Source organism: Balaenoptera physalus (assembly GCF_965194825.1).
Source record: "Balaenoptera physalus genome assembly, chromosome: 1".
Classification (NCBI taxonomy): domain Eukaryota; kingdom Metazoa; phylum Chordata; class Mammalia; order Artiodactyla; family Balaenopteridae; genus Balaenoptera; species Balaenoptera physalus.
Window position 1 is genome coordinate 39,621,121 of NC_138882.1, and position 13,880 is coordinate 39,635,000.

A 13,880-nucleotide genomic window follows, 5' to 3' on the forward strand; every position below is an offset into this window, starting at 1 on the left:
TCCTGCAAAGGCATCTGTTTCTCATCTCCGTTTGCTGTGGCAAAGGAGAAGAAAGTCTTTTGCAAAGGGTGGGAAAGGCACAGATTTCTTTCTTTCTTTCTCTTTTAAATCACACGCACGCACAACAAAAAAGTAAACCAAATAAAAAAAGAGAAGACATCTCAGAAGGTTGCAGAGTGAATACATTATTCGGCTGGAGCCGAGCCCCCAGGGCTGGGGCGGGAGCCCGGGAGCGCGTGGGGTCTGCGCTGCGGGCTGGAGCTGGGCCCGCGTGTCCCCGGGCACCGGGAGGGGAGGGGAGTGGAGGGGAGGAGAGAAGGAGGGAGGGCGGGAAGGAGGGAAGAAGGCAGGGGGCGGGCTGGGGTGAGGGGAAGGCGCCCCGTGTGCTGCCTGAGGAGCGGCGGCGGCGGCGGCGGCGGCGGCGGCGGCGGGAGCGGAGGGAGCAGAGGGAGGGAGGGAGGGAGGGAGAGCGGGCGCGCTTGTCATGTTCCTTTTCTCACCCTGGGGGCATCCTGCAGAACCTCTCCTCGGAAATCCACGGGGAAATGGCAAACAGGATTGACGGGTTTCACACGCTCCTCGCTAGACAGAGCCGCTCATTACCATAACCGTCTGCAGCGACGGCGGCGCAGCGCCCCAGTCGCGGCGGCGGGACCTGCCGGGACCCTCGCCCGCCGCGCTCCAGCGGCCACCGCCGACCGGGCCGCCGGGCCGGGACCCGCGCGAGTGTGCACCGGCGGCCGGGCTGGCGCCGAGCCCGGAGAGGGCCAGCAGCAGCTCGAGCGCCGCGGCCGCCGCCTCCCGGCTGACCCCGCGGTAAGAGCCGGGCTGGGCGCGGGCGGCGGGGGCGGAGAGGCCGGGCCGGGTGGAGCGCGACAGCCGGTCCCCTCGGGCGTCTGCTGGGGCTGACTGGCTCCCGCGCGCCCTTCCGGCCCCGGGGCTGCTCCGGGGTCACCGAGTGGACGCGCACCGGCCGGAGCGGGACCCGGGGCGGCTGGGGGGCCGGGGCGCTGCTGGGCGCGGAGGCGGCGCGGGCTTTTTTCCCGGGGCTGGCGAGCGCCGCGGAGCCTTTACCCGGGCGGGAACCGCCGCCGCCTCTAGGGCTGCTCGCGCTGCAGCCCGCGCGCACCGAGGCGAGTCTAGGGGCGGGTGGGGACCGCGGCTCTGGTGAGACCCCAGGGTCCTCGGTGGCCGCTTCTTCCCTTGTCCTGGGGGACGGGGGTCAGTAGGAGGGATGCCACCAGGTCTGGACGCCGCGGAGCTTGGCAGGTGGGGAGGGAGGGATGGTGGATGTCAGGAGCGCGCGTTTGCAAGAAAAAGGAATAGCTGCAGGAGCTGACACCTTCTGTCCCCCCCGCCACCTCCGCCCCCGCACTCTCCTCCCAGGCAGCCGAGCCGCGCTGCGGGCGGCGGCGGCTCCTCTGTCCTCAGCTCACCTCCCCGGCGGGCTCGGCTGCTGCCCGCCTGGTCCACGCCTCCGCCTCTCTCCTCCCTGCCTCCCCTCCCGCCTCCACTGCCCTAGCAACTTTCCGGAGTGCCCGGCCGGGACCACAGAGGCGGGGGGAGAGGCGGCCCCGCGGCCGAGGGTGTCGCGGACACGGCGGGCGCCTGCGGGAGGCACGGGCAGAGTCCTGGCCGCCCGGGTCCAACGGATGCGCAGGGCGATCCCGCAGGCGCGGGCTCCGAGTGGGTTTGGCCGGCGAAGGGGGGAGGGCCGGGCAGGCATCTGCTGCGGGCTGGAGCGCGGGCCGGGGCCAGCCTCTCTAGAGCCCTGCCAACCGCCGTGAGTCATTTCCTTGGAATCCTACCTTTGGTGTTTATTGCCCTTAGAAGGAAACTTGGTTTAAAAAAAAAAAAAAAGAAGAAGAAGAAAAGGAAGAATAATCATAGCTCTTATTCTTCAGGAGAGGCGCACGGCTCCAGCACCGTGGAAAGACAACTTGCCTTTGTTCCCAGACACTTGGGGTGTTGTTTACTTTCTCCTTCGGTCGGCGGCCTGCAGGGCTCTGCCCGCTTCCCCGGAGAGGGGCTTGGGTTGCGGCACCGACACCCGAGGGTGTGTCAGTGTGGGAACTCGGACGTGGTGTCTGCTGCCCGCCTGCAGGGAGTGGGTCTCTAATCCTCGGACCCCAGCCTTAGGCCTGGGATGGGGAGACCTGGCGCCCGGGCTCGGACACCCGGGCACCCCCTCGTCTCCCTCCTGCTCAGCACCCGCATTCCAGCCCCAGGACCCCACCTAAAGATCTTGGCCTTTCAGAGCTGCAGCTGAGGAAATGCATTTCCCAGGGCAGACAGGTGTGCTGCAGGGACTGGTAGAAAAGTAGTATCTGTCTATTTAGAAGGGTTGAAGGATTTCATTCCACCCACCCAGCCCCTTCCACCACCACCACTACCACGAGCTGGACAAGCTGTTGAGGTCTTGTTAGGAACAGTGTCAGGTCAAGGGCTTGATTCCACCTGGGCAGGACAGCTAAGACCGGCAGTGTCAAAGGTGTATCGAAAATACCAGCCCTTTACTTCCTTGCTTTTCAGTATTGGAATCAGACCTCTAACTTCTATAATGCTCTTAATAAAATGTTTTCTAATGATGGATGAGGGGGAGGGGTGGGCAAAGAGTGACCAGTATCGCCTGTTGGATTGAAGGCATCACTGAATCTGCAGCTACCCAGTTATGTGTGCCACTTCTATTAGCATCATCATGGCTCCAAGGAAAGAAGAAGCCCAACTCATCTGGAAAAAACAAATTGTATAGAAATGCCTGGTAACTTTACTGTGAACATTTGCTGGAAAAACTTGACATTTTAGCCCTTGGCCTTCTGGGAATGCTTGAGGTGTCATTCTACTACATTCCCTTGGCTGACGAAACAGACATGCGGGAGCCTGAGGATAAAAGGTTAGGACCTTTCTAGTTTTTATTTTTTTAAACACTTGTGTAGACAAAACACACTTTAACACCCTTCTTTTGAATTCACTCACCGCTGATGTTAAAAAAAGCAAAATTTACTATACATGTACATCTTTGTGACTCTAGTATTAACAGCACATAAATTTGTGAATTTCAACTTCTGAACTCAGTAGCAGAATTATAATGTAAATCTCATTGTACTGAGAAAAAATGACACTTTGGATCTGTACATATAATACAAATAAAAAGAATCATGGCTTCGTGCCCCATACTCCAATATTTCATGAATGTTAAACTTGCCTTCTTAATTTCCTAACATCCCAGTGTAAGTTCTGGATAGACTAGGAAGACTCAATTGCAAAATCTCCTCCCCGCTCGCAAATAATCCCAACTCATTTATTTTTTATTCAGATTTACATAAATCACTCTTGGAACTCACCTCTCCAGTTTAGGAATTTGTGTGTAAAAGTTTCCCATTCAAAGAAAGAAAAACTTACTGAAACTAGATATCATAAAAGGAAAGAAACAGCCAAGATAAAAACTATTGTGCCATGTTTCAAGTTCAAATGCATGAGTAGACTTTTGTGCCGGAAACAATACTAACAAATAGAAACGCTGAAATCCTTAACAACCAAAAGGCTACAAGGATAAGTCATTAAAATATAAACAAACTCTTACTAACATAAAATAGCACAGGGCCCATATAATGTCCTTTTAAACAAAGGTAATTGCTGCTAGGGGCCTGCAAATGCTTCTCTGTCTTATGGGATATGGATTTGTCAACGTGCCTTGGTTTATATGTAATAAAATTTCCATGTAGGCAAAAAGCTTGGATCTTATTCCCAGAATCCAGCACAAAGTGAGTGTAAATTTCAAGCGAGAAAATACTGTTGTAGTCAATGAGACAGGGCTACCGACTCTGAGAAAAAGCTATATAATTCATGTGCTCCTGGCAACAGCACTTCCTGATATAGTTGTCTCTTAGATAAGTTAAGAAATTGGACCATTTCATGAGAGTCTTCCAGGAAATAAATACCTTGTTTGGATGTCGAGTTTGAGGGGTGATAGAATGGCTTAGTTTGTGAAATCAGTGTGGTCTAAATTTCTTGATTGATGACTCAAAGAACAGAATAAATGGCATGTCCGACCATTTCTTTTTAGAGAATTAATTGAACCTTTTTTATTCTCTTGAAATAAGGTTTTCAAATAAGTCCTTGCTGCTGCCTTTTTGGAGGGCATTTTAAAAGAAAGGGGGTAGGTAGTTTAGCAGCCCAAATCAGCTGGGTCCTAATTCCAGCCACTGACCTGGACACCTCCCCTGTATGTCAGAAGGCCTGGCTTACGTCTTCAGTGAGGTTGGGACAGAATTTCAGGTCTCAGAGAGAAGTCTGGGTGACGGAGTCATTGCTGCCAAGAGTTGCTCTGTTAGCCAGAAGGACATTGTCACTTAATGAAGCTATTTCCCCTTCCCCTTGTGCCTTTCCTCCTTTTACTTGGAAGTGGACCCTTGTTATAACATGTAGGTAATAATAGTCTCCCACGAGACAATAGTAGATTCACTCTTTCCCCCAAACATTACAAGCTGTATAATTTGGAGAAGAAAGCAAGAACTAGACCCTTAGCATCTATTTGAAAGACAATCAGTCTTCAAGAAAGCAGGCCTGTCATCTCTCTTTGTGACAGTTCTTTAAACGGCAAAGTGAGATAGTGGAGGTTTGGGTCTCGTAAAGGAATTGGTGGATAATAAGGCACTGAGGCTGATCTGCAGTCACCACTGATCTATGGCCCCCAGGTCTTTTGGCTTTAGATCCTCTTCTCCCTTGCACTCACTCTGGACCCCACTTTGAGCCCTACTTAGGACCAGGTGAAGACACTGAGCCCCCAGGGAAAGGCCCCCACCACCCAAGGTGCCGAGGAGCCCAGGGCACATCCCAAGAGTAGAGAGGCTTCCAGTTTCCCCGCAGACCCTAGGGAAGGGCGTGAACTGGACAGAAGGGCAGTGGTGTTTTGCCTCTTGGAAAGTTTCTGCCTCGCCTCTGGGCTTTGCGGTGTAGAGTTGTCCGCTGCCTCTGGCCCTGAAGCCCTGGCTCCTGTTTAATATTCCGCCTGCTCCGTTGATGTTGTGCTTGGCTCCTGTGGGACTGCAGCTCACGGCTGGAAACTGGAGCCAATTTTCTGTCTTCATCTCTCAGTGTTTTGACTGGAGGCAGATCCAGTTCAGGCCAATCAGGGCTGGTGGAAACAACTACCAAGTGTGTCTCTGTCTGCTTCGCTTTGGGAGAAGAAAGTGGAGAGAGCCCCAGAATGTTGTAGAGGAACTGGCCCTGCAGAAACAGAGGAAGAGGGGGCAGCGGGCAGCGGAACAGACTGAACCTGAGAGCATCAGTAGGGATTCCGGGGAAGACTTCTGTCTCCTCCTTCCTTTTCTTTTGATTGATTAGCGGATTTCATCAAAGGAGACTCTCAGGGGATTGACTAGAAAATTGATTTTGCCTTATTAATAGAAAGGAAGCGGCAAGGGTTTTGGCCTTGCCTCTTAGCGGTACATTTTCTGCGGGAAGGTCAGGAGGAAAATGTGTTTAGGAGGCAAAGCAGCTGTCTGGAAGAGGGCTGAGGGGAATCTGAGAACAATAAGAAATGGGGTTTTTAAAGATCCGCCCATGAAATGCAGATTGCTGAACACAGAGGCTGAGCTAATAGCAGCAAGAGAGTTTGCTGAGGTTTTCTTTGAAAAAATAATAAAATGTTTCAGGGCAAAGGGGAGGACTGAGACGTAAAAGTTTCCCAAAGCAAAAGAAGGAGGAGCCAAGGCCATCCCCTGGCTTGCTCTTGATTAGGGCTGTTTTCTTTTTTTTTCCAGATCTGAGGCTGTCAGAGATGACTCTGGTTCTGTCCATGAATAGATTCTGCGAGCCCATTGTCTCGGAAGGAGCTGCTGAAATTGCCGGGTACCAGACACTATGGGAGGCTGACAGCTACGGAGGCCCAAGTCCCCCAGGGCCAGCACAGGCTCCTCTGCAGGGAGACCGGGGAGCTGGTCCCCCGCTGGCAGGTACTGCCCTTGACCTTCCCCTGCTGCCTTCTGCGGCCAGACTGATGGGCAATGGTGGTGTCTGGGGTGCCCTTCTGAGCGGAGAGAGCTCGTGCTCCAGGGACGTCCCAGGCTGCCTGTGTACCGCTCATAAGTGAGCCCAAGGCTCCAGGGAAAGGACCAGGAGTGATGTTAATTGCATTCAAACCTGAGTTTCCATGTGCTGCTGCTTCGGGTAAAAGTCAGGCATCTGTATTTTTAAGAGAACCAAACCAGATCTTGAAACTTCAGTTTGAGTTTCAGTTTTCTACCTTCTGGAACTATATGGTTCTCTCAGAGCTACACAAGCCCTGGTGGGCTTGACAATGAAATCTTTATCCCATGAGACATAAGGGAATCTGCACTTTGGGCCGGCAGCTATGTGGCTCTTCTTTTTATTAAGCGCGCAATAGGCTTTGGAAAAAAAAATGTTTAAGACCAGAAAAAAATATGTTCTCCCTGATTCTTTATTCTTATACTTTAAGGTGAGTTCCTTTGGATTTTTGTGTAGTACCAGTGATTGGAAAAAAAACAAAAACCTAAAATGTAAAATGAGTACTTGTTGAAGTCAGATTTGCTAAAAAGGATTAAAAGCTTGGTCTTTAAAAATTAGACCCTATTTTTATTCATGGTTGATATGTTACATTTTTGAGAGCAAAAAGGACTTTTGTTACCCTGAATTTTAATTTTAAATTTAAAAAATTTAAATTTTATATTTTAAAAGAAGGAATATTATGACTCCAGTGTGCAGATAATAATTTGCTTACTTACTGAGAGCCCGTAATATTTAAATGTTATTTGGTTATTAGTGTTTACAGTTAAAGATATATACATCTGAACAGTGGTGTTATATTATGATGGGTTTAATTAAATAATTGGAATAAATACTAATATTATTTCGGAATTATTACACTACTCCCCTTTATGAATGTTGCTGTTTGCCTGTGCATAGAGTTAAGATTCTGAGTATTTAGTAAATGCTGAAATATGTCATTTTCCTCTATAATTGTCTAGAAATCCTTGCCTAGCCTGGGTCACAGGATTCTGTATGATAGCAACTATTAAGACTAATGTTTATTTTTAATCACCACATGTACAGACAAATACGTAGCCAAGTTATCTTCTAAAAGGCAAGGCAAGGAAAGTATTTTGTTTGGAGAACCTCTGGCAAACCGCATGTCATTTGTCGTATCTGATTTATTACCACAGGATCACATTACAGGGGAATTTCAAATCCTATAACAACATCCAAGATCACATACTTTAAGAGGAAGTATGTGGAAGAAGAGGATTTTCACCCACCACTCAGCAGCTGTAGCCATAAAGTATGTTTTTTTAAATAGTCATTATTTTTATTAAGAGTTTAAGATACTTAGCAACAGTTGCTTGATCCATTTCCAGAAATTAAAGTGTTCCACCCAAGCAATGAAAATGAGCCACTTCTCAGAAGAGCCATGTTAATCGTTGTCACTTTTTTGGGTCCTGTGTTATTTTTCACAAGTATTTGAAGAAAGAGCCAGCAAGAGCTCCTCTGCCCAGAAATAACAAAATTATATAATCTGAAGAATGTCTTTTTTACTAATGATTTCATTTTCCTCAAGTTGCATTAAGGGTCATGGCGACTGGTGCTTTCACATGTGCAGAAATGCACCTGTTCTTTCCTGACCTGTTCCCCGTATCTGAGCTCCAGCTACCATGGCCAGTACCACACGTATGTGCCTACACGGGGGTGGTCACCCAGGGCTTTTCCTGACCTCTCAGCGGGGGACTCACCATCCTTTGAATGTGTGCATGAAAGTAGAAACGTCCTTCATGGTGCATTCATTACACATGTTTCATTTGTTAAAATATATAATTCATTCCCAGGAAAAGAGCAAAGCTAACTTTTTTGCATGTATAAGAAGAAAATAACAGGATTGGGAAAGTGCACAGAAGTATGAAACTGGCTATCTAAGCTTTTGAAATACCAGTTCCTTTTCCTTGTGGCTACCTTCCTTCAAAAACAATCTGCTAATTTAATCGAGGAGAGGATAACCCAGACCAGAGTTTTTTGAAACGCAGAGAAGATTTTTAATTTTTTAATCATCTTCCTCACTTCTTACTCCCTCTCCCCCACCCCACCCCTTTAGATGTTGCTTTGACTCTGCTCATAAAAAGTCATCAGCATGCATTGGCAGATGTTGGGCTTTCCCCTGCATTTGTAGTTCCTCCGTTAGGTCAGCTTGGGCTGGTTTAATTCACAGCTCCTCAGGTTGGCGCTTTTTTTTTTTTATGACCTGGAAGAGCTGATCCCCAGGTGACAAGCATTTTAAGTCCTTTTTGGTTTCTGTGTTGTGGCTTATAGCAGTTTTCCAAATTGCCACTGGGTTTGTAGCAATGATCACACAGTGATGGTATCACACAGCTCAGGAGTGAGTCCTCTGATTCCCTCTCTGCATCTTTCCTCCTGCCCAACACCAGAAAAAGCCTGCTTTGGCCCTTCAACCAACAGTTCCTTTTAGGGTTTGAGCCTCATTCATTATTTTTGTCCCCCTATGAAGCAAAGATAATTGCAAGAATGAAACCCAGAAGAACAGCCAGAGAGAGCCATGAGATCTGACAGCCAGATCTCATGCTCCTTGATGGCTAGGCCAGGGTTTGAAGTATACTTATGATGACCTGCATGTTGGCATCTTAAAAAGGCATATATTGACATATATATGTGTCACATAAAGGCCCAAGTGTCATAAGAGTCCAGCTTGATGAATTTCACAAAGTGTGAAATAGCCATATAACTAACATCCAGATAAAGAAACAACATAACCAGCAACCCAGAACCTCTCCTGTGTCCCCTTCTAGTCACCAGCTCTCTGCCCTCCAAAGAACCCCCTCTCCTGACTTCTAACAGCATAGATCAGTTTTGTGCATTTCGGCATCCCCCTCACTGAGCCGTAAAAGGCAGACATCCTGACCTGTCCCTGCCGAGGTCTGCACTGTGGCTGGATTCCCCAATGCTCGACATCACCAGTGAGTCTGCTGGGAAGGGGAGACATTAGCAGCCCCTGGGACAGCATCTCTAAATGAACCTGGGGAAACAAGATCACAACATTCCCAGACTCAGAAACTGCCAAGAGAGAAATGTGCTGTGATGATATTTTAATATAGACCATTTCCTAAGCTTTCTCTTCCTTTTTTTGATTTTTAGACCATCTCAATCTTTGAGGAACGAGCCCACATCCTTTATATGTCCTTAGAAAAGCTAAAGTTTATCGATGATCCTGAAGTGTACCTCCGAAGATCTGTCCTTATAAACAATTTGATGAAAAGGATCCATGGAGAAATTATCATGCAGAATAACTGGTGCTTTCCTGCCTGTTCTTTCAATGGCACCTCTGCCCAGGAGTGGTTTATGGCTCAAGACTGTCCTTACCGGAAACGACCTCGGATGGCCAAAGAGGAGTGTGAAAAGTTTCATGCCTGCTGCTTGTACCAAGAATGTGGTGGTCACTACCTAAATTTACCCCTTTCTGTCAATGCTAATGTCGGAAATGCCTCCACCACTGCCTCTTCCTCCTCCTCCTCCTCCTCCTCCTCCTCATCTTCCTCTTCCTCTCCCCCTCTGCCTTTACCGAGTTGTTCCCACCAGGTGGATTTTGATGTAGGCAGTGCACCCATTTACAAGGGTGATGGCCAGATACCTGCCAATGAAATCTTTGTTACTAATGTGAGGTCACTTGGTGTTCAGGAAAAGGCCAAATTGAATGAGAAAGCAAATGATGACACCAACAGGGATGGTGGCCCCCTAAGCCATGAACCTGTGGGAAATGACCTTGCTTTTGAGTGCAAAGGCCAATTTTATGATTATTTTGAGACTGGATATAATGAAAAAAGCAATGTAAGTGAGTCGTGGAAAAAGTCCTTAAGGAAAAAGGAGCCTTCACCAAGTAACAAACTGTGCTGCAGCAAAGGAAGTAAAATATGAGCCACCTTCTCACCGAAACTTTGAAGCATGCACAGCATGATCAATTAGCTCTCATGAATTTTATTTTGAATGGATTTTATAGTTTTGTACAACTGATACAATTATGCCATGAACATGCCATGTCATTTTAATGCCTGGAGAGCAGATTGCATATAACATCTGTATAGTAGGCATCGGGGAGCTACTTATAAATGTGGTGACGTTACCGAGAAAACAGTTGACGCTTAAAAGTATATCTTAGTTTTCTTACAGAAAAGATCAGTAGATTAGAATGGGGGGCAATGTGCCCTTGTGATATTTCCGTGACCTCCAGGAGCCTGTCACTAGCGAAGAACCTTCCACCTGTTTGCCACTTAATTAGGTAGTTATTTGGTAAGCAAATCAATATAACCAGCAAGGAATGTCTGCTTCTTCTTTATGATACAGTATTTTTTTCTGACTAAAAGACTGAAGACAGGGAGCTAGGTGAAATGGCTTCCTGGTGCTGTTAAGTATTTGGATTCAACAGTCTTGTGTGACAGATGAAAATAGGATAGAACGTAATGAAGCACACCTGTCTAGGGGCAGCAATCAACAATATGAGTAGAGGCTAATCCCTGCAAGTTCCCAGCTTGCCTGTGATGGGTGATGAGGCTTTTAGAGATATATTATACAGGGCGATTTTTGGTGCCTTACTTTATCTTAATTTTTGCCAGTGTGAAAATTAAGGATAAATCAGAGTACAGCAGGGATTTAACAAAGAGGAAAACAAAAAAACACAGGGTGGATCAATATTGTTTGGAAACCGTTAATGTCGAACTATTGCGTTCAACTTTTGATTCAACATCTCTATTCTTCCTTTGTTTTTGATGCCCAATTGCTTTCGGATTTGGCATTTTTAGAAAGGGATGGAGGAAACAATAGACAGAGCTGTTAGAAACCAGCACTGGCTGCTCGAGCTTTTCTATGGCAACGGTCTGTTGCTGGGGTTTGGGTTTTCTGGGTTTTGGGTTGTTTTGTTTTGTTTTCTTGTCCAATGAAGTTCATGAACCAGTGGCATGCATCATACTTTAATCTGTTTTGCATCATTTCACTCATTTAGATTATAAAAGCATGTGGTTTTTTATATATGACTTTTGCTGTTGATTACGAAGCACAATGTTGATAAATGATGTGGTGATCAATAAGGTTTTATCTTAAAGAATGTAAAGATTTTAGTTTGGGGAAAGTTATTTTGGAGAAATGGGACTCAGTCGGCAAAAGCTCCTATGTATTTGGTCGTTTTTCTCAATCATTTCTTTCATTTGTGCATTGGCAAGGTACCAGAGTACCCTTCTGACCATCCTTCCTTCCACACCAGCCAACTCCTCCTGCTAAACTGTATTCCCATTTCCAAGGTTACTGGCTGACTTGGGCCTCCTTACACAATACTTCACAGGAACCAAATGCCAAACGGAGGAAGTAAGTAAGTCCTCCCAGTTTCTCCAAGATAAAGCTTTTTTATTATTGCTATTAATATTAAATATAGGTCTCATTCATACAGTGTATGAGTAGGATCATCATTTGGACAATGTCCACAAGGACCAATTTTTAAAACCTGTTCTTGTGTTATGGCTGAATAGTCTAGTGATGTTTTGTCCTTTATTTTCAATATTTGATAAACATTTGATGTTGAAAACTTAGATGATAGATGCTTGTATATGAATGTGTTGTTGTAATAAAGTGAAGTTTTCTTGATATATATTTATTAAAATGATCAAAATTCATTCAGATTTTCTTACTTTAATGACTGTTGGCTATGTTTCTCTTTTCCGTTGCTCTTTCTCCTTTAAAAAACTCAAAATGTCTAGAAACTGTCATGGGCAGTGGCCACACAGGCGTTTTCAAAGTTAAAGTGTACTTTGAGAGGCCCATCTAACAGGTGTTTCAGAATGCTCCTAGTTTGTAGGTTTAGATTTCTGTTGATTAAGAGCACAGTGTTAGTAAATGACGTGCTTTGTGATCGATAAGGTTTTATCTGAAAGGATCCGAAGGTTTTCATTTTTATAAAGTTTCTGAAAAAAATAGCATAACATGAAGCCAGAAATACTGAATCCTAGCTGATTCCTTTATGAAATGTCAAATTGTCAAGAAGATGGGCCACATGTAAACGGTTAAAATAGCTACAGAGGTTATTGCCGATAGTAGTCCGTGCAATTCTGTATTGTTGTTATTCTTAGAGGCTAATATTTCATTTGATAAAAGGGGCAAGCTATTTGGAAGCTAGTTAATTTGCCAAAAGTAGCATTCTTATTGTGAGCGTAATACATCATGAACATTTAAATATGAAAGAAAGGACTTACATTTTTGCTTTTTAAAAGCCCCCAGCATTACTCGATAATGGTGGCCAAAGCTGTAAAATGATGGAGTTGGTGATTTTCCACAGAACCCACTAGCGCTTCTTTGCAGGATGACGGGTGTCTTTGAATCCAGCAGCATTAAAATGTGTAATATTTAGTAATCAGGTTTTTGTTTCTAGGACATTTCCAGCATACTTTTTCTTTACTAAAAGATAATCCCTAAACACCCATCCAAGTAACAAAAATGTTTCTGGTGTTGGTATGAAAGCGTTAGGGCCTCCTCTGTGCCTACCTGGTGATTTCTACTCAAGAGATATTAAGTTAGATTTTGCAGAGTTGTCAAGGCTCCCCTTCATAGTTAAGTCTATGAATTGGGTTCTATAGTTATAGCCTCAGAGATGGGAAAATCTAAGACCGCCCTCCACAGCACACTGCTGTCTCTCCAGCTGGAAGTAACACCTTTTCTTATTGCTCTGCTTTCTTTGCTTTAAGGAAAACCTCATATGGCCGAATCCAGACTTTTAAAAGTTGAATGAAGGGAAATCTTCACTTAAGAAAATGGCCCAGCTCCCCAAATGTGCCTTTAATTGCTACTCCCCTAGGCATCTAGGTGCATGTCTGTAACCAAATCATTAACCTCTGCCTCTGGTCGTTCCTCTCTTAAAGTATGTGATTTGTAGAGGATAGCCTGGCAAAGGCCCTTTAAAAGGGCAAAGGTATCATTATATGCTTCCACTCTTAAAATCCTATTATTCTATAGTTCACCTTGAAGGTGTCCTAGGGACAGGGACCTGGGAGGAAGGTAGCTAGGAAAAACTTAAACCTAGTGGCAGTGACTATTTGACAACAATCAATAATTAGGGTAAAGCATCTTCGGCCTGATCTTTTAAGACAATGGAAATGTTGAACATTTTACCTGCTACTTTGTTAAATAGATGCTGAAGCGAGTGAATGTAAGGTATTTGCTTTTAGAGCTCATAGATTATAACTCCATCAAAGCATGGTTACCCATCCCTCCAAACGTGAACTTGCACTACAGCTTCCCTTGAGTACTTCCTTTCTGTGTATCAAGAAGAGAGCCAAGAACAACTTGCAGAAGACATGGGTGTTAAGAGGTGCCAGCCTCACAATAAATATCAGACAGGGATATGAGGATTTGTTTGCAATGCAGCTAAGCTTTTATATCCCTCAAACAAATTATGAGCAGAAAACGTTTTTGAAGATAATTAGTTGTTCAAATCCACTTTTATGACAGTCCCTGAAATTTGTAGTCATTGTATTTGTAGTGAAATCACATTCCTGCCAGTTTTACTAGGCCTTTTCAAAAACAAGGATTCAACATGGCATCAATAATGATGGTTTAAACTAGACACAGAAATGTCCTGTGAAGAGAAGAATGAAATCAATATTTAAATAAGAAAAGAGACAATGTATGTTTTCTAGGAATTCATTTTAAGATTGTTTTGCTCTGATTCTGTGGTTTAAAATAAATGCATTAAGGATCTTTTAAGTTAACTGCACGATGCCTCCAGTACTTTCTTAGTTATAGTATAGTGAATAAGCAAGGTATATTCTCTTCACTTGGCTAAAACGTCTCCATTTTATGTGACGTAGCTACATGACCTG

General features: G+C 45.4%; 1 protein-coding gene across 2 annotated transcripts; it reads left to right on the forward strand.

Moving 5' to 3' along the window:
• The first annotated feature begins 676 nt into the window (after positions 1-676).
• SERTAD4 (SERTA domain containing 4) lies at positions 677-11,681 on the forward strand. Of its 2 annotated transcripts, XM_082464392.1 has the most exons (5): positions 720-816; positions 1,905-2,893; positions 5,766-5,957; positions 7,185-7,300; positions 9,160-11,681. In XM_082464392.1, exons 3-5 carry the CDS (start codon positions 5,783-5,785, stop codon positions 9,934-9,936), a joined length of 1,068 nt encoding a protein of 355 aa, XP_082320518.1. In that variant the 5' UTR covers positions 720-816; positions 1,905-2,893; positions 5,766-5,782; the 3' UTR covers positions 9,937-11,681. The 2 variants fall into 2 exon arrangements, with proteins under 2 accessions (XP_082320517.1, XP_082320518.1); XM_082464391.1 differs by lacking the exon at positions 1,905-2,893 and having other exon boundaries at positions 677-816.
• The last annotated feature ends 2,199 nt before the right edge of the window (positions 11,682-13,880 follow it).

Coding starts and splice junctions, on each gene's coding strand:
- SERTAD4 (XM_082464391.1), top strand. CDS start 5,783: ATGACTCTGGTTCTGTCCATGAATAGATTCTGCGAGCCCATTGTCTCG. Junction 5,958..7,184: donor AGCTGGTCCCCCGCTGGCAG/GTACTGCCCTTG, acceptor TTATTACCACAG/GATCACATTACAGGGGAATT. Junction 7,301..9,159: donor TCAGCAGCTGTAGCCATAAA/GTATGTTTTTTT, acceptor TTTGATTTTTAG/ACCATCTCAATCTTTGAGGA.